Source organism: Ictidomys tridecemlineatus, chromosome 7 (genome assembly GCF_052094955.1).
Source record: "Ictidomys tridecemlineatus isolate mIctTri1 chromosome 7, mIctTri1.hap1, whole genome shotgun sequence".
NCBI classification, from domain to species: Eukaryota; Metazoa; Chordata; class Mammalia; order Rodentia; family Sciuridae; genus Ictidomys; species Ictidomys tridecemlineatus.
Window position 1 is genome coordinate 140,357,036 of NC_135483.1, and position 24,244 is coordinate 140,381,279.

Consider the following 24,244-nt stretch of genomic DNA (forward strand, 5'->3'; position numbering starts at 1 on the left):
AGAGTCTCTTCAAATAGCTAGGTAAATGGACATAGGGCCTGCTGTTCCTTCTTAGATAATGTTAACACTGCATTCAGGATTTTAGCATTTAGGGTTCCTAGTCAGATCTCTAGACATCTTTTCCTTTGAGTTGTTGACTTCTAAACTATTTTCCACCTCTTATTAAGCACATTTACCATCATATTGGAATCTATTAAGGGCCAAAGGCCTTATGAAAATTTTACTGTCTTCAGAAAATTTAAGCTAAATGCATTTCGTAATCCTTAAAACATATGCCTAAACCTCCAATGCTAATGTCCAATGTATATTTATATAGATAAAGGCTAGACTGTGGTTATCAAGCTTTTTTTTTTTTTCTCCAATAATGCACAGTTTAAAAAATACATATTTTGGGCTGGGGATGTGGCTCAAGTGGTAACGCGCTCACCTGGCATGCTCGGGGCGCTGGGTTCGATCCTCAGCACCACATATAAATAAAATAGAGATGTTTTCTCTCTCTCTCTTTAAAAATAAAAAATTTTAAATACATATTTTTTTATCATAACCCAGGATAAATAAATACTTGGTTCTCTTTTCATTGTAGAAATACTCTTTGAGTACTTATTAAATGTTTCAAATTACAGAAATAGAAAAGCACTGCTAGAATACTCAAGAGGGTTTATTAAAAACATTGTTTTTCTAAAATTGATTTTTTTTCTTTTTTTAATTAAAAAGACTATTTTTTAAAAAAAGGTATTAGTAATAAAACCTCACAACTTTTATTTGCTGCTAGATTCTGATTTATTTAATCATTTGACTGATTATTGAGAGCAGAATCTTTCATTTTTATTCCTGGTGCCAGTACTGGCTAGACACTTAAATATTTGTTAGATTGTTATTAGGTCACTTGTCTTTCCACCTGGTAAGGCCAGATAAAAGCCATCCTTCTTTAAGACAATAACAACAATCAAGTCTTGTTAAATTTTAGGAAAATACATGATGGAAATTGAAACAAATATTTTGTAAAATGTGAGGTTTAACTTTCTTCTTTCACAAAATTTAAGTATTCATTCTCTAGAAGCTAATTTTAGGTACAGTTTTTACGATATTTTGTATCAAATATGGAGTTCTTTTATATGAATGATGTTTAAAAAAATAACTTATCTGTGTGTGTTTATAACTACTATTTAACCATTTTTGTAAAGTAATGAAAACAGATATTGTCAGTTACTCTGTATCCTTAGACTGTATCAAGAGAGTAGAATACATTTATTGCTATAATTTAGTATCTGAATTTTCTTTTATAAGAAAGAAACAAAGTAAGTTTGCTATGTCAAAAAAGCATGGCTTCATTTTTTTTCCCCTTTCCTTTCCTTGAAACTTTTAAATATTTTTAATTAGAATTTTAGAATACTTTCCACACTGCCAGGTCATTTTTTTCAAGCGTATCTCCATTTTTACAAATTGTTACATGAAAAGGAATATTGGTTACTTATGGTATTTTTAAAAAAATATTTGTTTTAGTTGTAAATGGACTCAGTAACTTTATTATTTTTATGTGGTGCTGAGGATTGAACCCAGTGCTTCACATGTGCTAGGCAAGTGCTCTACCACTGACCCACAACCCCAGCCAACTAATGGTATTTTAATACAATAAAATTTTCATTTTTAAAAAATTTAATGCTCTGAATTACAATGAAGATACTATTTCATCTTCATTTTTAGGAAGGGGGCATATGAAAGGGAGAAATTAATATTTAAGGGCAACATCTTGCAGAAGGACAAAAAGTAATATATGAATAAAGTTGGTTTAAATGTTCATATTCTAGGCTATAAGCACTTGTATCCACAAGGGGGCATAATTATAATGTGGACTGTGTTTGAGCCCTGAGTACCATTGATAAGCTGAAGAAACTTTATAACTTTGGGTTCTTCCTAAAGCTCACTCCTCCTGTTTCAGTGTCTTCTACCAATGCTCCCACTCTATACATTCGCTTTCTTTGGCTTTCTACCTTTTCTAGGTCCTTCTTCCTGGCAGAAGCCCCTTCTTTCTTCTACTTGAAAAATAATTGAGCTATCATCATCCTTCATTCTTAGGACTTCTGTATAATTCTGAGTAGTTGACTCAGACTTAATGCTAATTCTAAATCTAGGTGCATTTCTTAGTGTCTTCCTGTTTTAAAAATATTCTGGTTGTTTCTTCACAGGCCAAAAGGCAGCAATGCTAATTGTGTGTCCTTGGGAGGCCAACGTCTTAACTGTCATGAAAGACCTTGGTCAGCTTTTTGTTCTAGAGAATTAGAGTCACGTTCTTTCAATATTACTTACATGGTCAGTGAATTCCCTGGTGTAATTTTTTTCCCATTTTACTTCATATTTCTCCTCTCAAGGGAATAGTGGCATCTTTTTGCTCTAAACTCCTAAAAGGCTTACATTCATTATCATACTCACATGTTTATGTTAATTTCTTTATTTTGTACCATTTAAAGCCTGTTTTAGGCTACTTTATGCACAGAACTATGGAGTAAGGTAATATGAATCACCGTTCTTGCTAAGCAAATCCTATTTCAAACACTTGACAAAAGCTCACTTTTCTTTTTTGTTTATACTTCCTTGAATACATGCCATTTCAATATTTCATACTACATTTTTGTATATTTTGTTAGATTACCAAACCCATTGTTCTCACTGCAGCATGTGGCATTACCTTACTGTATGATTACTCTATATGAATTTTTTTCAGGACTAATTGGATTCAAAGGTGGTAGTCACCAAATAACATTACTGTTCCTTTTTTCCCCCCCTATTAACAGTTTTTGTTTTACAATGATAGTAATTTGCTTTTTCTAGGTTAGTCCCTTCTGTGGTATACATTATTTATACATTATTTTCTATTACAAGATGAAGTTGGTGAGCTAGATAATACCTAAGAGTCTTTTATGAGTTCTCTGAATTGATTGGCTTTAAATTATCTTTCAGCACAAAAAATATAGTTCTGAGATGGAGTTTCTTTTTTTTTTTTTAATACTTTTTTAGTTGTGGTTGGACACAGTACCTTTGTTTTATTTATTTATTTTTATGTTGTGCTGAGGATCAAACCCAGGGCCTCGCACACGCTAGGCGAACGTTCTACCGATAAGACACAACCCCAGCCCTTATTTTGCATTATTTTGGTAAGAAACTGTGATAAGTTAGTAGCAGCACTCTCTTGATGTACTCTTTTTTCTGAAACTTTTGTTTCAAAACTGACTTTGAGTAAATATATTTATTAATCTCTGAATAATTACTGTTTAGCCTTTGAAAAAAATATTTTCTCAAGTATGAACTGTGTAATTTAAAGATACAGAACTTTTCTTTGAAATTCTTTAATGTGAAAGCATGGTGGACTCACTATGATTTCATAAACATTTATTTGTGTTTACAGTAGGCAAACAACTCTTAAATAATATTCTTTATTATTGTATTATCTGGGACTTAGACTAAGAGAACATGAACAAAAAGATGAGGGAATGTGACCTAAGTTAATAACACATCTTTTACTTTAGCTGTAAGTCATTTTTAGCTATTTTGAATTATACATACAGCACCTAGCACAGTGCCATCAACACATGAATTACACTAAGCTGTCTGTGGTTGACATAATTGTTTCTGAAAGATTTAATCACAACATCAGAAATACTGGGTATGTTTTTATTGTCCTTTGTAATTTAAACAAGAATTAACCTTTGCATCTCAGGAAACAAACATTCTAATTGTAACTTTTTAAAAAAATCTTCTAATCTTATTGGTTACTAATAGAATTTGCTATTGAGAAAATGAAGGATGATCAGTTTTGTATCTGTGTTTAAAATGCAGTTCATCATTACTATTTTTGTAAGTTTTGTTAGATGACCAAAACTTTTGTTGTTAACTGCAGCACTTGTAAATATTTGAACCCTTAAATAATTTTAAGGGCTCAGTGAATATGACTTCTAAAAACATAGGCATTTAGTTAAATATATAATTCTTAAGTTCTTATGTAACTAGGAACTTAACCTTTTCTTCAGTAGACCAACAGGCAGCAATGCTAATTGTGTGTCCTTGGGAGGCTTTTAGCTCAATATCAGATGTATTTTAGTCACTTAATATTGTACATTGAAAAATTATTTTAAAAAGATACTTGGGATTGGGGACATTTATGGTAAAATTTAACCAGAAGATGGCAGTGATGATCCTCCTATACTCCCTGCAACGGTAATCACAAAGTTTTCGAAATGTCCTGGCATGAAAAGTGCACGTTCAACTGCTATTGTGTAATATTAAAAGATGACAATTTAGGGGAAAGTGTTTGCTATTTATTTTATATACTATGAAAAATGTATTTTCTATAAGAAGGGATTAAGAATATTTTGGGTGTCTGTATCTTTGTCTGTACACTTCAGTTTTTTCTGAATACTGGGGTAAGGAAGTTACCATAAGTCTTGCCTTGTTTGCATGCATCACTTTATGTTATGCATCATGTATAGAAGGCATGCTGTATTATGGCCTGTTTGCATTTTTCACCCAAATTGCTGGAAACTAATGGACATTTTAAAGGAGCCATTCCTTTAGTTGTAGTCATTTCTCTAAATTTCCCCATCCCCACCACCCCCCACCTCCACTTTTTTTGTTTGAGGGAAAACAAAATAATTTGAAATATTAATTTTTGAAAGAAAAATCATTAAACAAAAGTTAGTATTTCAAAATTTTGGTAAACCAGAGATTAAATTGACTTAATGAAGCAATTTCTGGGTTTTAATTCTGATAGCAATTGTAACTAATATTTAAAGTCTGGTGGTCTAGAAAATAAGAAGTTAGAAAGGGGAGAAGGAATGCTCTCCTTTGAAAATTAGTAGCCACATTTGGTGATGAATGAGATGAAGATGCATCCTTTCATAATCTTGCCTTTTAAAAATTTTCAGAATATGAAGTCCAAATGCATTTTGCCAAAGAAATTGCATGAATCTTCAGCATGCATTGTTAACGGTGTCTTTTCCCCTTTCTTTCTACTGTTCATTTTCATTCATATATTTTTGTTTTTTGGTTTGCCATTATTTTTTTCCCTTTTTGTTAATTACTTCATGTTAAATTATTTTTGAAACGTCATAAGCTGAGCAACCTCTCCGTGTAGTAACAGCGGATACCTGTCTGTTTCACTATTTAGTCCCTCCTCCTATGTCTCCATCTTCCAAGTCTGTGAGTACGCCAAGTGAAGCTGGAAGCCAAGACTCTGGAGATGGCGCCGTGGGATCCAGGTACAGTAATTTTCTTTTCTTTTTTTTTTTTTTTAGAGAGAGAATTTTTTAATATTTATTTTTTAGTTCTCGGCGGACACAACATCTTTGTTGGTATGTGGTGCTGAGGATCGAACCCGGGCCGCACGCATGCTAAGCGAGCGCGCTACCGCTTGAGCCACATCCCCAGCCCCCAGTAACTTTCTTTTAATATTTTAATGATAGAACGTATTCCGTGTCTAAGTACTGTCATTTCTTTAGAGGGATCCTAAATAGTTGAATTGAGTTAATGTTAACATGTTAAAATCTCAGCAATATAAAAATTCTGTTGTAAATTGGGGGAAATTTTTAAAATATTTTAGCTGTCATACTTTTATACTCAATAGTTAATTTTATAAGTTGTTAATTTAATTTTTTTTTGTTTAAACATCATATCTGTTATTATGTGAATGTTTTGGTTATAATAGTGTAAAACCTTTGTTATACTTAATTCCCCATTCAGTAATGAAAAACCTAAATTAGTTAGGCAGTACAATTCTGTTTTATTAAATAACTTACTCTGCTAAGTAAGATAGAAAATGCATAAAATATGAAGAATAAGGAATAAAAACCAAGGAATTATTGAGAGAACTTACGGTAAAATTCTATTTCATGTTTGTTTTAAGATCCCGCAAACATGTTAGGACTTGTTTTTCAAAACTTCAGTACGATTATAGCTTTCTTCCAAAGATCATGTTGAGAAAATTATTAATCCCCCCCCCCTCTCTCTCTCTCTGTCACACACACACACACACACACACACACACACACATACACGGTAATAGCAAATCTTTATCATATTTTTGACTTCTGTATTATAATTGAAATGAGAGTAAACATAGCTAGTCAAATCCACAGCTGATTCAGAATCTTCACTTTAGCCAGGAAGTTAATTATCCTCCCTAGAATAATTGCTTACCATACCTTTTTAATAAAAATTCAGGTATTAGATATTTTACCTTTTTTGTGCCTGGAACCCTATGATTGAAGATACAAGTATTCAATAATGAGTGAAAAGAAAGAGCAAGAAAAAAGAAGCAAGGGGACTGGATGATCCATAAAGTCAATACTTAAATTAGTTCTTGAATAATCAGGTTATTAACAATTAAAAGGCATGTAAAGCTTACCACTTTGAATTTAAAATGTGTTTTCCAAAAATTGCAAATCTAGCATTATTGCTTTTGGAGGTAAATGCTGTAACTCTTTTAAGAAAAAATCAAAACTTTCTTTTTACAATAATATTATTATCTTATAAAATATTATAAAAATAATTTATTTAGTTCAAATTCATTTTTTAGGCTAAATTTTTTCCTTCTGCATTTTTTATACAAATATTTCAGTTTTTAGGGGTTAGGGATGTAGCTCATTAGTAGAGCACTTAATTTGCATGTCAGAGTTCAATCCCACCATAAAAATAAACATGTCAATATAATTCCTTTAAATAACTAAAAAGCAACAGATATTTTCAAGTGAAGGGCTTTTTTTTCCTTCTAATACAAATATTACCATAGTAAAAATATTTCCCACAATTAAAGTTTACTATATTAAATTTATTTGATAATAAACCTTATTTTTATATAGATATTATATTACAGTATGAACCCATTTTTCCTGATTTTGGATTGGAGTAAAAAGATTATTTTCACACATTGTTAGCAAAATTTACCTTCAAAAGTACTGTGTAAAATCTACTTTGGTTTGAAATAGATGTGAATTAAAATGTGTCCTCCTGAGTTTCACAGACAACTTAGAGATTAATAGAGACCCTTTGAAATATTTTAAATTGGTTCAGAGAGTAAGTACTGGCAGAAAAAGCATTTGTATATAGAACAGACATTCATCAATATTGCATTAAGTACTATAGTTTACCACTAAAACTAAAATGTTCAGGACTCTGCTCTTATAAAATATACATTCTCATGATGATTATATCATTAATTTAAAGATACTCTTCACTTTATTTAAAAGCTCTAAGGATAAGTAGTATATTAACTTATGTTTAGTATAAAATATAGATTTTTTATGATTAATTATAAAAAATGAAAACAGGTAGTTTAGTATCTTCAGAGTTATTTGTTCTTATTAGAGAAAGTACAAATTTAGTTGTATTATTTGTTTCTAACAGAAAAGGAAGAAAATCTTTTTTAAAAAATAAGGTGATCTTATATCTTGTATCTTAACAGTGTCTCATTTGAGAGCACTGACTCAACTTTGAAACATTAATTTTCAAGAGGACCCAGTATATTATTTTACACACATATAACAATAGAAAACTGAATTCCACAGAAGCATCTTGAGATTCCATAATGGAGAGATAATTAATGTTGTAGATGGTGATTTTGGCAGTGAAATAATGCATTTCTAAATATGTGGCATTTAAAGAGAATACTCAGATCTCAAAATTAAAAAAAAAAAACAAAGTAAACTCATATTGAGCAGGAATGATGATAATGGAAGAATAAAGACAGTAAGGAAATATCACAGGAAAATGCATGAAGATGTAAAAGATGTATGTATATGTATACTCCATTAGTTGGCCTAGATGGTCTAAGATTTGTAAACTCAACAGTAGGAAAAGATAGATTAGACATTGCAAATCATATCTAAACAAGTTTGAACCACCTTTTCTAAATTAATTTCTATTGGGACTGACAGTAATTTATGAAAAAGTATAAAGGCTGTGAGGAGAGATTTCTCTAACTTTGCAGATTACTAAGTTGCATTTCATTAAGTTTCTTATTCACTTTCTTAGTCACTTCTGTTAGCTTTAAAATTTAGATGACAGTTATTCAGTTGGGTAATTTATGCTTGTTTCTTTTTCTATTTTTGATCAGTTTATTTCTAAGCATTTTGGATTATTTTGGAATTGAACTTTATATATCTGAAGATGCCTTTGATAAGTATAATCATGTATGATGTACAATGTATTTTTAGTATGGCTATATTTTGAGGTAAAGTTTTATTTAATTTAATTTATTTATTTATTTAAAATTTTATTTATTTTTAAATATTTTTTAATTGTAGTTGGACACAATACCTTTATTTATTTATTTTTATGTGGTACTGAGGATCAAATCCAGGGCCTCATACATGCTAGGCAAGCAATTTACCGCTGAGGCACAACCTCAGCCTTTATTATTTAATTTACATTAAAATAATATCCTCAACCAGGAGCTTAACATTACTGATAACAGCTAGAGCTTTTGTATAATGTAAAGACTGCTGACAGAGTATGCCTTGGAGACCATTGCATAGAATCCCTTTTGATTTAACAAAGCCTAATTTTATTGTAATAAAAAGTAGGTCTTCTCTATAGTCTCTTTTTTCATTACATACACACAACTCTATTTAAATTCCAGTATCTTTCTTTATAGTTTTTAAATGAAGATTTTTCTCTAGTTTGTTTCATCTGATTGTTTTTAGTGATTAATTATATAGGCAGGTAAGGTAAAGAAATCATTTGTTGTAAATTGTAGCAGCTAAAATTCATTGTGCATTATAATGTGAGAAATATGCTAATACTACATAGAGTATTGAGCTTTTTTTATAGGAAGTATGAACACTATACAGTATTGCTAACTTATAAGGATGTCAATATGATATAGTGCTTTGTTCTAGTAATGACTAGATTTAGCTTAAGTGGAAAAAAATCCTGTGTAAGATATTTACCTAATGCTAAAACATCACTAAATACTTTGGTATTCTCCAAAAGTTAGGTAATTCTTTTGAACATAAAATATTTTTCCAAGGGAAATAATCTATTTTGTTTTTCCTAGAGACAGATACCTTTAGTTGTTTGCTAAAGTAGATGACATGTAAGCCCAAGGCAGTTCTTAACCCATAAATTATAGCAGGGTCACATTTTGGAAACTTTAGCTAGTTTGTATCCCAGTGGGATAGTCTTTGGCTTTCTTACTAAAAGAATTATGTGTTGACTCATTTCCTTTACTAGTATGACAATTTCCTGCACATATTTAATGCTTTGGGCAAGATATTTTTATTAATGTTTTTTGAATTAGGAATCTTGAAATTTTAATTTTTATAGCCTAGCTTGTTCTCATCTATAAATAATGTCTTATTTGGGTTATCTGCCTTAGTTATTCTTGCAATGTTAGTTTCTCATAATCTGAAAATAGTTTAGACTATTTTTCTTTATATGCTTGCATCTTTAACTGTATTATGCTTATTGCATGCACTACAGCATTGAGTGACACCTAATGTGGGGTTTTGTACTAACCAAAAGGTGTTTTTTAATTATAAACAGTAATTTAGCTTTAGATATTCATAGAGTGTATTTGCTTGACTAACTTATGGCCTTTTTTACTAATGCTTCATGGTTGTCCTACAACCATTTAGGACGCTGCATTGGGATACAGATCCATCAGTTCTTCAGCTTCACTCAGATTCCGATTTGGGGTATTGAATAGATTTATTACTTTCCCTCTTTTATAATTAATTTTACTCTTTGTGAAACTGTCCTAATTTTATTTTACTTAAACTTCTAATATTGTAATACATAGTTAAAACAAAAGAGTTATATTTTACTGTGACACCTCATTTATCCTGTATCATTAATGAAAGAAATACTCCATGTATGTTGTTTTATTAAAATCTATCCATTTGGATATCCAATTCTTCATATTATTTTTATATTTTTGTGTGAATTTTTCTAAGATGTACAAAAAATTATCTTTTTTGGATTACTTTATATGAATCTGTAGTTTTGAGAGGAACAGAAATGTTGGTGTCTACATTATGGCCCTGTGCTATTCATGCATTCACAGACTCTCATTCTAGGCTTCAATGAAAAATTGTAAATGTTTGCTACTGCCTTTATACTGACTCAGATAGCTCTTTTCCCTGATAATTTGCAACTTCTAAAATGTAACCATACATTTGCAAATCATATCTAAAACTAGAATAAATAAGCCTTGAATGAAGGCATGTAAGAAAAATATGTGAGATTCTTGTATACTAACCAAAAGCTTCTCTATTAGGGGCCCTGAGGTATTTCGCTTTCCCCTCCTATTGCTTCTTTATTTTCAGTAAAAGTGCTTTTGGATAAGCAAGGTATTACCTTCTTACCCTTCTCTGCCTATAAAATCTTGAAATATTTTGTTTGTTTCAATATTTTGGCTTTTGACTATTAGGCTCCATTTGCATTCAAGTTAGTAACTTGTTTGTAATACTATTGGAAAGACTTTTTTTTCCAGCTATGTGAGTGATTTACTTTTTATATGATTTGCATGTTGAAAATCAGGATATAAAGTTTTTATTTCAAAATTCTTATATTCCTGTAGGTTACTTCAAATATACTAAAAATTTCTCATTTACTTTTTGATTATGCTTTTTTTAATCTTTAGGGCTAAGATATTTCTAAAATAGGTAACCTGTTATAAACTTCCTAATGCTTATGTCATGGACCTTACAGTAAATTTTTAAAATGTATTAATTATATAACACTCTTTTGTACAACATTTGAATTAATTATTAAATAAAATTTAAAAAGATGTTTATATATATTTAAAATCACTTATATTACCAGTGACATGTATATTTCAGATACCCCACTTGATATTCAGGAAGTTGCAGCCATATCTTTGTTAGATATCCTTTTAAAATAGCTTCATAATTGAGAACTTCCTTGGAAGTCTTAGACATCTAATATAATAATTGAATAAAAATCCCCCATATAGCTACTGAAATATTTTTCTGTTTGTCCATTTTCTTTAGCTGTGTAACTCTCTTCTTCTAGGTCAAAAAATAATGCATTTCCTTCATTTAAAACATAAGTGACTATATTAGTTTTATTACATTCAGAAGATCTGTTGCTTTAGGGTAGGTATAGAATATCTGGATCTTAGTTTGACCATTATGAATCAAGGACACACTGATTGTGTAGAGATTTAAAAGTTTTAAAATTTAAATTGACAGTATAAGTCCAAATTTCTGCCTAATATAGGAAGTAGAAAAAGGTTTTCAACAGAAACCTTTTCTTTCAGTCATAGTCTGATTGAGATCCATATATCTGATTCTTCATAAACATCCAGAATCATATCCCTGTTAAAAACATCACTTGCAACCAGCCCTTTTCAACAATTTATTCTGAAATTCACGTTCTCTTACTCTATTATTACCCACACATTTGCTCTACAAAATAAAATTATTTGCCTTTTAAAGTAAAAAATAAACACCCCAAAAGAGTCAGAAGTATCTTTTGTTTTAGCTACCAATTCTTTTATTAAATGAAAGTCAATTTATTGTTCATCTAAAATTTCTTGATTAGAATGGATTGAAATTCCAATGTTAAATACACATAAATGTTCAATTCATATTTTCAAAAGTAACAGGGTTTGATGTTATTAAAATTTATCATTTGTTGTATTTAAAAATATTTATATTCATTTAATTTAGACGAGGACCTATTAAACTTGGAATGGCCAAAATTACGCAAGTTGACTTTCCTCCTCGAGAAATTGTCACATATACTAAGGAAACTCAGACTCCAGTTATGGCTCAACCCAAAGAAGGTGACTATCCTTAATATGATTGTCATTAAGACCACAAGTTAAGTAAGTGGATTTTGGGGTTTTTTTCCTTTCTCTAATTTTTTGTTTTGTTTTTTAGCATATTTTCTTAGGGAAACATTACAGAACTAATGCTTTATGGCTTCCATATTCATAACTTTGGGGTTTTTTTTAGAGTTTTTAACCTTATTCTAGAAGTTAACAGTATATGCTATGTATGTGCTTTTTTTTGTTGTTGTTGACATAAATTTAAATCTTTCGTACTCATTTTGTCATTAGCAGATCCTCCATTTTAGAAGCAGAAAATCTTCAAGAATATTCTATTCCTGTCATTTGAGTGTAATTCTTCCCCAGGAAAGATTGCGTCTTATAGTAAAGGAAGTCATAAATTATCTTCTGTAAAGATGATGTGCTGTCATTATTATTTATATTAATGAATAAATCCAGACCTCATTCTTAAACTTCATCTTTTATAATCGAAGGACTCCACTATATTACATAGTAGCCTTTAATCTGTGTGTCATTCCAGGAAGTATGAATAGACATTGTATTGAATATGGAGTCCTTTAGTTTTTAAATGACAAAGAATTGCCATTTTTTAGTTGAGAATTAATTTTAAATAGCTAATGATTTAAACAAAAAGTAACTTGCTAATCATTTTCGTAAAACCAATGAGGCTAATGAATGTATGTCTTACATAAAAAAAACTTTCTATGAGATCTCTAATACAGCTTCATTCAGTCTCTTACCTAAAAACCCATGGGGCCATTTATGTATTAGAATTCAGAATTTTTCAGATTTTAGAAAAGTGGCAAAGTATACATACCATACATTAACACTTCTGCAGAATCTCGAAAATTAGTATCTTGGCAGCAAAAGGTAATGAATATACTGAGATAAATAATGATTAGAAATAGTTTTACCTCTGATCATCTCAGGGTTTATCACCAAAGCAGTAATGGATTTTAAAGTTGGTTGCAGTTTTGGAATTGTGGATAAGGTATTGTGGACCCATAACCAATAGTCTGTGCATAAGAAAATTTTTTTTCTACTTGCCCAGGAAAATATGTTCATATTTAATTACAGAAAAATAAATCCAGAAACCATCAGTGTTTAATTAATTCATCTTTAAAATTTCAGTTAAATTACCATGTTTCTCCACTAGGGAGAAACAAAAGTAATATTCATTGCAGAAAATCAAGAAAATACAGGTAAGTGAAAAAGACCGGTAGGGAGTGGGGATGGGGAAAGTAAATATTCAATTTTCTTAATTGTGTATATCTCAAAAGAAAATTAGAGTTATTACTGTTTGCCTTTTTACTTTACAGTAGATAATCAGATATGTTTTGTTTTTGTTTTGTTTTGTTTTGTTATTGGTACTGGGGATTTAATCCAGGAGTACTTTACCACTGAGTCACATGTCCGACCCTTTTTATTTTTGATTTTGAGACAGGGTCTCATTACTAAGTTGCTGAGGCTGATCTCAAACCTGCAATTCTCCTGCCTCAGCCTCCTACATATATAACTTTAATAACTCTTCTTTTTCTGCCCTCTAAGGATGGAAATGGAATGTATTTAAATACCATGGGCATTTCCTTTCCTTGTTTCCAAAAGGAGTTAAAGCCATTGATGCTAAACTAGAGATATAAGCAACTTAAAAAAAAAAAAAAAGAAGGAGGGAGGAGGAAGAGGAGGAGGAGAAGGAAGTAAGCGATGGAGGGAGGAAGGGAGGAAGGGTTGAATTATCAGTATGGAGAATACTAAAACTGCAGGATTCCATAATTTCCAGAAAATACTATTTTATTAACTAGTCCATTAATTTGAGTATTAAGTCTGTCTTTTTGAAGTTATATTATTAGATGTATGAACTCAGAAAGTGGCAAAATTGCCAAAATGAAGGCACAGTGACTCATTTAAAAACAGATTAGACCTTTTTTCTTTTTGGGGAAATTTGAAGATTGTATCTTTAGTTATACCATCATACTTATGAAATGCCTTTTGGATGTTTGAATTGTTCAGCATTGTAAAGGTATTTTTGATAATAACTTATAACTGTAATTACATTAAATTTAAGGGATGACTTTCATTTTTTAAAATAATTTTTTCTGGGGCTGAGGCTGTAGCTCAGTGGTAAAGTACTTGCCTCACATGTATGAGGCACTAGGTTCAATCCATTGCACTACATAAAAATAAATAAAGATACTGTGTGTTCATCTACAACTAAATAAATATTTAACAATCACAAAAATTTTTTTTGTAACTAATAGTAGTAACTCTAATAGTAGTAACTTATTAGTCAGAATTTAGAAAGTACAGAAGTGATGTAAAGGGGAAATTGTGTGGTACAATTTTGATTTATTCATTGTTGATATTTTGTTTCCAATGAATATATTCAGTTTTCTATGAATATGTTTTCAGAAATTATATATTTGTATATGTATAGATACAACTTGGTGTCCTTGAATTTATATTTTGAATTGCTTATTTTTAGATGTTTATAATTTTAAAATGTAAACATGTAATTTATTGCCCTCGAATTAATATTTTTTTTTTTAGTTATACACAGACACAATACCTTTATTTTATTTATTTGTTTTTATGTGGTGCTGAAGAGTGAACCAGTACCTCACACATGCAAGCAAAGGCTCTACTGAGCTACAACCCCAGTCCCCCTCAAATTAATTTTAATATAGAACTGGCATAATACAAGACTGACATTTTTCAAAAAAATTATTTTTCCATTTTTGTAAGTAATTTTAAAAAATAAAAAGATCATTTATTAGATAAACTGATGATCCACAAGCACAAGATAAACTGTGTTCTTTTCTGTTTGAAATTATTCACGGTGTCTTGTTAGCATCATTATACTTCAGCTTCTTTACCAAATTTTCCATGAGCATAGGGACTATTTCTTCCTTACTGTGATACTTGACCTGAATAGTGTGTGGCATGTAGTAAATACTCAATAAATACTTGAAATAAATTGCTGTTACCTACTCAGGAGAATGATTTTGCCTATTTGGGATGTTTCTTTTCATGCTTTTACTCTGGAAGCAGCTACTAGAAAAATCAGGTGTTTTTTTTTTTAGTATTAATGCTATAACATAATTATTGATGAAATTTGGATAAAGACTGTGATTAGTCTCAGGTCTTAATATGACTGTAGACTAATCATTATTTGCTGGCCAGAAATGAAACCATTGGATTCTCCTTTATAGCCTTCTTGAATTCCATGTTTATATCAACACAGTAGTTTGTATCTCGTTTTATCACTGGGTTGATATAAACATGTGCTGTTACTTTATGTTTTCTGTATCCCTCTGAATACCATGAACAAAACAGAACTTGTCAGCATCTTTTAAATAAATCATTCAAGTTATTCATTTATAATTGTTCTCCAAACTTAATGTTTAAATTGATGACTGAAAAAGAGTGCTCACTACATATGAGGCATGGTATGAGCCACTTAATGTTATCCCTTGTCCTTTCATCAAAACTCTGAAAGTGAAGTTGGTTTTTATTTACACTCAAAGAAGCTGAAAGAGGTAATTCATCAAGGGTCACCTAGCCAATAGCTACGATTCTAAAGCAAGTCTAATGGATTGATTCTAAGATATGCTTTTTCTCATGCCATGAAGAAGCAACTTTTATGCTTTTATGATAGTGAACTACAGTAATTACTTCAAGTTGTATTATAATCCAGTATAAACAGCTATAGTACATTCCTTTCTCTTATTATATTTAATTTTTTTAAGTGTTGATCATAACATGCTTAATTTATTGGTTTAAATCTTTAATTTGAAAAACCTTCATTAAAGGAGAGCATGGTTTGGTTAGCTTGTTTATTGATATTTCTGCATCAGGATAATATTTTTAGTGATAGTCTCAGAGCAATGAATAAGCATCTTTGTTCTTCCCCAGTGCTGAATAGAATATTTCTTACCTTCACTGATAGGAAGTGAAAATGATGAGATGGGTGAAACTGAGCCCAGTTTTGTTGTGGTTTTTATTTTGTGGTGTGAGGATTGAACCCAGGGCCTCATATACACTAAGCAAGTCCTGTACCACTGAGTCACATTCTCAGCCCATGAGCTGAGCTCAGTTTCTAAGGGGAATGTCCATTCAGCACCATTACTTTTTCAGTTTTCTTACGTAGACTAAACTTAGATGTTGATTTTATAAGAGTTCATGTTTGCTTATTTCTAATCTAGCAAGTATCCATTGATTCTGAATTTATCGATTTTATGTTCTCTGTAGGTAAAAGCACTAGAGTATCTTTTCTTTGATTTTTTTTTTTGGGGGGGGAGAAGGGGTACTAGGGATTGAACTCGGGAGCACTCAACCTCTGAGCCACATCCCTAGGCCTATTTTTTTGTATTTTATTTAGAGACAGGGTTTCACCAAATTGCATAGTGCCTCACTATTGCTGAGGCTGACTTTGAACTTGCGATCCTCAGCCTCCCGAGCCACTGGGATAACACACTCAGCCTCTTCTTTGATTTTGTAGTCTTTTCAGTTATAAGTTAAGGTATATAAGTGAATGAGAATGAAAATTGTATTCTAATACTAAGAAACCATCCTTAGCCTTTGAAACTACTTAATTCTTTCCTTTCTATATCATTACAGTTAATTTAATGTCTGGGGCTCTTATATGAACTTTCTTTTGCCAGGTTGTAGAAGTTTTAGAAAGAGGAAGACCTTGAAATTAAGATTTTATAAAGCAAGACTGGGGATGTAGTTCAGTGGTAGAGCGCTTGCGTAGCCTGCACAAAGGCCCTAAATTTGGTCTTCTACTGCCCACCCCTAAGAAAAAAGAAATTATAATGCTATAAGGCATACACTTTGTGCTTAAATGTACCCATTGCTTTGATACATTAGCTCTCAAACTCAGCATAGTTGGTTCTGACTTTAGAATTATGTAACAGATCTGGGTGTGTAACATGGATGCAGCCCTTGGGTTTGACCTTCAGCACTGCCAAAAAAGTTTTTTTTAATTATGTAACAAAAAGTAAAACACTTACCATGAGAAAATATTTTAAAAAATCATAGTTGGAGTGTAATAGTAAATTTAGGTAGACAGTGTAATCATCACAGAAAAGTAGTGAGTTACCAAATTGAAGGTAAAAATTGGTCTTAGTTCTTACCTGTCTTCCTTTTTTTTTTTTTTCTTTTTAATGGCTGAACCTGTTTTTTTAAAAGTCAGTTTTCATTCTGCCTTGTTTTTCTTTTTTCTCATTCTAGCCATCTTCTTGCTTTCAAGTTTACTCTATAAGACAGTAGTACTGTTTTTGAACTGAGGTGCTTTGCTGTCTTAAAGCACCTACTGTGAATGAAATTGACTAGGACCATGTGACCTCAGTCAATTTCCTTCTCCACAGGCAAACAGTTTCTGGCTAGAGTAGTGCCCACAAATATACTCCAGGAAGTTACTTTCTTCCCTTTCCCTTTTAAAAGTTTTAACTCTTTGGGAAAATGCCATTATTTTTTCTTATCTACTGTTTCAGGATGGGTTTTTGATGTTATTTTTAGGAAAAAGGATTTTTAAAGGAGGAAGAAACCCTAAAGGTTGCTTAATCAGCTTATATTTACATCTGTGAAAACTGAGGAACTGGGAAGTTAATTGATAAATCTAAGTTAAATGTGAGAGGAAAAAAATATAGCCGTAACAGAACCTGGGAATTGATTTCCAGTGAAATGCCATGTTTTTTGTTGTTGTTTTTGTTTTTGTTTTAATATTTATTTTTTAGTTGTAGTTGGACACAATACTTTTATTTTATTTATTGTATGTGGTGCTGAGGATCGAACCCAGGGCCTTGCACGTGCTAAGTGAGCACTCTACCATTGAGCCACAACTCTAGCCCAAAATGTCATGTTTTGTTGTTTCATTCCACTTTCTTACTATTGGTATTGGCTTGATGGCTAGATATACTTTTCCTCAATAGCTGTTGATTAGTATTTATGATATATATAAAGTTATTATATATCAATAACTCTTACTATTTTGTTGAATGGTCTTAATACCTGGAATCCATATTTCCCAAATAGGTCAAATTTGTAGGCCTTCTGGTTAAGATGGTATTGCCTTTATTTAAAATGGATTTTTTTAAATAAAAATTCTGAAATAATATACTTAATAAATTAGTTTGAACCTTCTGTAAGAATATAATAAAATTGGGGCTGGGGATGTGGCTCAAGCCGTAGCGCGCTCGCCTAGCATGCGTGCGGCCCGGGTTCGATCCTCAGCAGCACCACATACCAACAAAGATGTTGTGTCCGCCAAGAACTAAGAAATAAATAAATAAATGTTAAAATTCTCTCTCTCTCTCTCTGTCCCCCTCTGTCTCTCACTCTCTCTTTAAAAAAAAAAAAAAAAAGAATATAATAAAATTGTGGCATCTGTTCTTAATTTTAGATTGGGAAAGACTTTAATCAGGATGTTTATAACTATAGCCTTAGAAAAATGTAATATTTGATGGGATCACAGATAACAGAATCTGTCATGCCAATACTTCCACAATAAAATCCAAATTTTACATTTAAAAAATGTTACGTAGAGAATCCATATTAAAATAAAGTGGTATAAACTACTATTCCTTATTTTTCCCCAGATTAGCATTATATCTATATTCAAAATACTTTCTCATTAAAAAGCCAGCCATATATTTTCCCCAGTTGAAAATTTAGATTATTAAGGAAATAACAAGTGACCTTATATCTTATTCTGGATGTTTAAAATAAGGAGTAGATTCCATAGAAGGATTGATGAAGCTTTGTTCCAATGAAGATTCTCTTAAATGTGAATGTTATTTTTATGGTATAAGAAGATGAAATTATGGAAAAATGGATTGAAATTGAGTAATTCAAAATTATGTTGATCAAAGAAAAAGATTATTCTGAAAATAAAAAAGGAAAAAATATTCCTATATAGCCTATATTTTGAGCTAATAATTGAAGCATTTCCTCTTGTGTTCTTATAAATGTTTGCAAAGTTTTAAATTGAATTTTTTCAATTGAATCAATTTTTTAAATTTATTTTTATTATTTTTAGTTATACATAACAGTAGAGTGAATCAATTTTTATAAACAACAAATTTCCCAATTTTTAGAACTGATTATCAAATTTCTTTGTACCATGAATAATCAAACTATTTTGTAAGTTAAGAATTCTGTATAAGATATTAAATTATCTGAAAAGTATATATCAGTATAAGACTACATAGTGAATTGAGAGCAAAAGTATTTCTTAAACAACAATGTACTTTGTTTTTTACTTCATATCAAGAATCATAAGTGGGCTGGGGATGTGGCTCAAGCGGTAGCGCGCTCGCCTAGCATGCGTGCGGCCCGGGTTCGATCCTCAGCAGCACCACATACCAACAAAGATGTTGTGTCCGCCGAGAACTAAGAAAAATAAATAAATAAATGTTAAAACTCTCTCTCTCTCTCTCTCTGTCCCCCTCTCTCACTCTCTCTTTAAAAAAAAAAAAAAAAAAAAAAAAGAATCATAAGTGATATATTCATAACTAGCATGTTAAGGATTTTTTTTAATCTTACATATTTCTTTTTTTTTTTAAAAGAAGATTTATTTATTTATTTATTTATTGAGAGAGAGAGAGAGAGAGAGAGAGAGAGAGAGAGAATCTTTAATATTTATTTTTTAGTTTTTGGCAGACACAACATCTTTGTTTGTATGTGGTGCTAAGGATCGAACCTGGGCGGCACGCATGCCAGGCGAGCGCGCTACTGCTTGAGCCACATCCCCAGCCCCATATTTCATTTTTAATGTGCTATAATGTTTTTAACTACTAAAAGTATGTTTATTGCTTATTTTACCTTAAATGTAATATGACATATAGAGAAAACTTGTTCGAAGACTCCGTCCTTCACTTTAACAAAAGCCACCCATTTCATAGATGATTTAATTTTGATTAACCTATTCCATTGTAACAGATTATTCCAACAACAGGGATTTCACTGGTTGGTATTATTTCTAGGTGCAGCTTAATTTACAGAACAGCTTTTCTTTCCATCTTACCAAAATACATCACAATTTTGATGTTAACTCAAAGTAAAAATTCACTGGTTCATTAAGCCTCGTTGTAGAATTCATTGACAAGAGATTTGTCATTTCAAAAGTAACTGCTACTTTTCTGCACTCTACTGCTCAGTTTGTAACCTTAGATTCCCTGTCAGAGAAAGCATGGAGTTAACCACTTAGCATATTGTAATGAATATTCATCAGTAAATTGATGTGCCATGGCAGTCCTATTTTTCAGTCTTCTTGCTCTGTTAGTCTTTTCCAGTTTTAATATATTATAGCTTATCATGTAAAAGAAACTAGCTAAGAAAATCTTTAGAACTATAATACTATATTTTTTGGCCATGTTAATAGTCTTTTAGTCACTATTTATTAGTTTATGATAAGAATGTTCCTTGTTTCAAAGGAACATTCTTTAATCTGATGTTATCGAAGTTAGGCATTTTTGCTAGATGTTTTTGATATATGTTGATAATTGCTTAAGCTCAGCTTAGACAAAAAGTGTGACATTTTGAAATTTTTCAGAACAGCATACCTGTTTTTATTTTCCTGGAAATTTATTTAGCTTAATCATTTTAATGAAGCTTGAGTTTAAGTCCCAATTATAATTTCTAAATTCATTTTTAATCCATATAGAAGGGGAAGTATATACATTGATTCTAAAGTAAAAATCTGAGACCATATATTTAAATAGTTGATACTCATGTAACTACAACTAAAATAATTATAGGACACGTGGCCCATGGCAATTGCTGTATAACAGGCAGATGCAGATCACTAACAAACTTCATCTACATTTTAAATACTAAAAGGAAAAGAATGTCTGTAAACAAGACCTTTTTTGTTAAATATGTAGATTATGAGGTCACTTAGCACTAAACTACTGGCCATATGCATTATAACAGGAATTTGACACCTGTCACTGGAAATGGTACTTAGAAGCCAGATAAGTCAACAAAGTTGATGGAGGAGAATAAGATGTGTAGGTAACTGTCCAGGTAACTCAAAATCTCTTAATTCACTGTGGTTAAGAATGACCTGTACAAGTAACTCAAAATCTCTCCTTGATTTTAGGATTTATATCCAAAGAACTCTACTGGTTAACAAAATTGATTAGGAAAGCTAACAGAATTAGCAGAAGATAAAATATATAATGTACTTTTTCTCACACTGAATATTTAATTGAAGTAAATGTCCTTTTCTAAAAGTCAACTTTTGAGTTAAATGTAATTAAATTATTTTATTACATTACACCTGCAGATGACTATGGCAGAATTTTATCCTAATGTTTGAGCAGTATAGTATAGCATCCCCAGCAGTTATACTGTTTTCAGATTAATAATCTGTCATATATGAGAATTCATCTAAAAAGGAGTAGTGTCTTTCTGTTTCTCTATGTGATTATTTTGCCCAAAAAAGCTTTCATTTTTTTAAGTAGCACAAAAGCTGTAATTGGCATGCTTTGTAAGGAAGTGTCAATGTGCAAGAGAGTGGCGATCACTAAGAATTCTTTTACGTGTTCTTTCCCCTTTGCACCACCGCCTCCTCAGCAGGGTCACTGAGATCACTAGCTTTTCTTGAAATGGCCATTTTCACTGGCAGGTGCATTATACCCTGTATTTTCAGATTGTTTTTCCATTCTGAATGTTTGGCAGGTTGATTGCTCTGGCTGCATTGACGGAGAAAGGGCTGACAAATGCGGTTGGGCTGGCTGAAAAGACAGTGATTACTGTTTTCCTTTGTGGCTGATTGAGGCCCTTGAAAGGAAAAATTTTAACCTTCACCATTTGGTTCAAAAGTATGAGCATATATTGAAATCATTCGTGCCATTTATCCTAGTTCTGTAAACTTGTCAGAACGTAAAAATCGCTCAATTTCAAGTAATGTAGGATTGGCATACGTCATTATCATTTTGATTAAGTTGGAGGTTGTATCATTGTGTGCATTATACAGTGTCATTTGAAGCTTTCTTTCCACAGGTACAGTTATATTTTTATTGCTTATACTATAGAGTTAGAAAGATTTTCATAGCTCTCTAAGCCTAACACTATGTGTGTGGTTTGGCAGCTGGTGTGGCCTACAAGCTGCATTTTGTTTGCAGGGTAAAGGCTTGTCTGTAGGCCTCCTGGAGTGCGGGTAATTGCACAGGCTCACCATTGGGGAGAGACACAGGATTGGAGGCAGTCAAGCGTAAGAATGTTATGCCATCCCATTGCCACCTTATAGCAGAAAGACACAATCCCAGCAGTGCCATCTGGTTGTTGCTATCTAGTCAGCTGGCCTGGCTGCTGGGACCTTGACTTGGCAGCTGGTTCCCATCCTTGACCATTCTTTTGTGCACATTGTATGTATGTGTGTTTTAGATGATTTTGTACATGGGTCAAGGAAATGACTATAACAAGTGAAGTCCCTATGTCGAACAGGCTCTCATTACTTGAGATACATTCTGCTGCAGGTGTCTGCTGCCTCCCTTTATAGACAGATAACACATGCTTAGTAATGAAAATAAGGATTTTCTTCATAAAAAACCTATCTCAGTTTGTTGCAAAAGAGAAGGTAGACAAGGTTACATGTCCTGTAACATTTTTAAATAAATTATTTTAAGTTACTTCCTGGTTTGGGAATGTGAGATTTGAGTAATTTAGTCTTTGAAACGTATATCTTAATATGTATTTTTATTAAAACTAAAGAAAGCATTATTATAAGTGCTTATTGCCACATCATACAACGATGGATAATGAGACTTGCATTTAAAATGACAGAATAGAAAATGTGGTCCTGTAGCTATTATCTTTAAAATCTGCCTCTCAAATAGCAACCTGAGAGTTAATGTAAGCCGTCTTTATGCCATATGAAGACCCATTAGACACTGATGGTTTCAGATCACAAGTAAGCAGCCAGCTCTGTGGGCTATTTTAGACATTTGATTTTCTTCATTCTACAGCATTAATGTGTCAGCATGCTATATAAAACTATGCAGGAGTTGCTTGTTGTTCTGTCTGGAATGATAAATGCTTGCAAGCTTTTAGAGACTTCTATGAGGAATTCGTCCTACATGCTTATATATCTTGTTTCTGCTTTGTAGCTATAGAATTTAGTGTGACTGTTGATGAGGTACCACATAGGTATGTATAAAAGGCAAGAGGGTTCCACTTAATTCTTTAAGATTGTGTTGGGAAAGCTCATATTATTTGTACTTATTCTTGGCACAGTGGTTTGCTTTTACTTTTATCTAGGGAGTTGTGATATCTTTGGAAATTACTACCTCAGAGTTACTAGCTATTTTCATGAAAATAATATTTGTTTTTTTCTGTTTTTTAGATGAAGAGGAAGATGATGATGTAGTGACTCCTAAACCACCTATTGAACCTGAAGAAGAGAAAGTTTTAAAAAAAGATGAAGAAAATGAAAGTAAAGGTAACTTAAAGAATTTAACTTTAAATTTTTTTTATTCTTCTTAAGATTTATTATTTATTAAGCAATTAAAATAGAATGAAATGCTCTAAATAAAAAGAGGTGAATGTTTAAAAAGAATGTGAGGCATTCCCTGAATCCTGTTATACTGTGTTGACATAATTTGACTAACATAAATTATAGTTAAAAAAATATTCATTTTCCAGCTCCGCCTCATGAGCTGACTGAAGAAGAAAAGCAACAAATCTTACACTCAGAGGAATTTTTAAGTTTCTTTGACCATTCTACAAGAATTGTAGAAAGAGCTCTTTCTGAACAGATTAACATCTTCTTTGACTATAGTGGGAGAGATCTGGAAGACAAAGAAGGGTAATGTTTAACTGATAACACAACAGCTTCAGCAGTGTTAAATTATTTTAAGATTAAGAATGACATAAGTCATAACAGTCTTTTTTTGGATTTGGTTTTTTCTGTAGAGAGATTCAAGCAGGTGCTAAACTATCACTAAACCGGCAATTTTTTGATGAACGTTGGTCAAAGCATCGGGTTGTTAGTTGTTTGGATTGGTCATCTCAGGTAAAATATAACAAAATTGGTTATTATTAAGTTTTTTTAAATTATAATTAGCATGTGGTTTTATTTTAGTTATAGGAACTTTGTATGATTGAATCAGTATGTATCATTTAAAATTGAATAATGGATGATGGTTCTGTGTTACCATATTCATTTCATCTTAAGTACTTTGGAAGAAAGAAATGGGAATATTATTTATATTTGAAATTCAGAACCTATGCCAAAACCTAGCTTTACTGATTTCAGTTACTCACAAAATACTTTGTATGAAATACAAACACATACTTCAATTAAATTTTTTACTATTAAAATATTTTAAATAATTAACTGTACTAATTTAAAATTGTACTAATGCCAGGCACAGTGGCACATGCCTGTAATTCCAGCTAATCAGGAGGCTGAGGCAGGAGGACTCACAAGTT

The 24,244-nt window shown here is 31.4% G+C and overlaps 1 protein-coding gene across 7 annotated transcripts in view; it reads left to right on the forward strand.

Annotated features, from left to right (window-relative positions):
* Nucleotides 1–24,244, forward strand: part of Dync1i2 (dynein cytoplasmic 1 intermediate chain 2) — a 55,028-nt gene that overhangs the window by 12,131 nt on the left and 18,653 nt on the right. For 2 of the 7 annotated variants that reach the window (XM_040294469.2, XM_040294468.2), the window contains exons 4-9: nucleotides 5,108–5,252; nucleotides 9,627–9,686; nucleotides 11,685–11,800; nucleotides 23,157–23,252; nucleotides 23,456–23,618; nucleotides 23,726–23,825. In XM_040294469.2, coding sequence (XP_040150403.1) covers nucleotides 5,108–5,252; nucleotides 9,627–9,686; nucleotides 11,685–11,800; nucleotides 23,157–23,252; nucleotides 23,456–23,618; nucleotides 23,726–23,825 — 680 coding nt within the window. Of the gene's footprint in view, nucleotides 1–4,400; nucleotides 4,419–5,107; nucleotides 5,253–9,626; nucleotides 9,687–11,684; nucleotides 11,801–23,156; nucleotides 23,253–23,455; nucleotides 23,619–23,725; nucleotides 23,826–24,244 lie in introns of all 7 variants that reach the window. The other 5 variants (XM_021725921.3, XM_021725924.3, XM_021725923.3 and 2 more) reach the window with 5 other exon arrangements.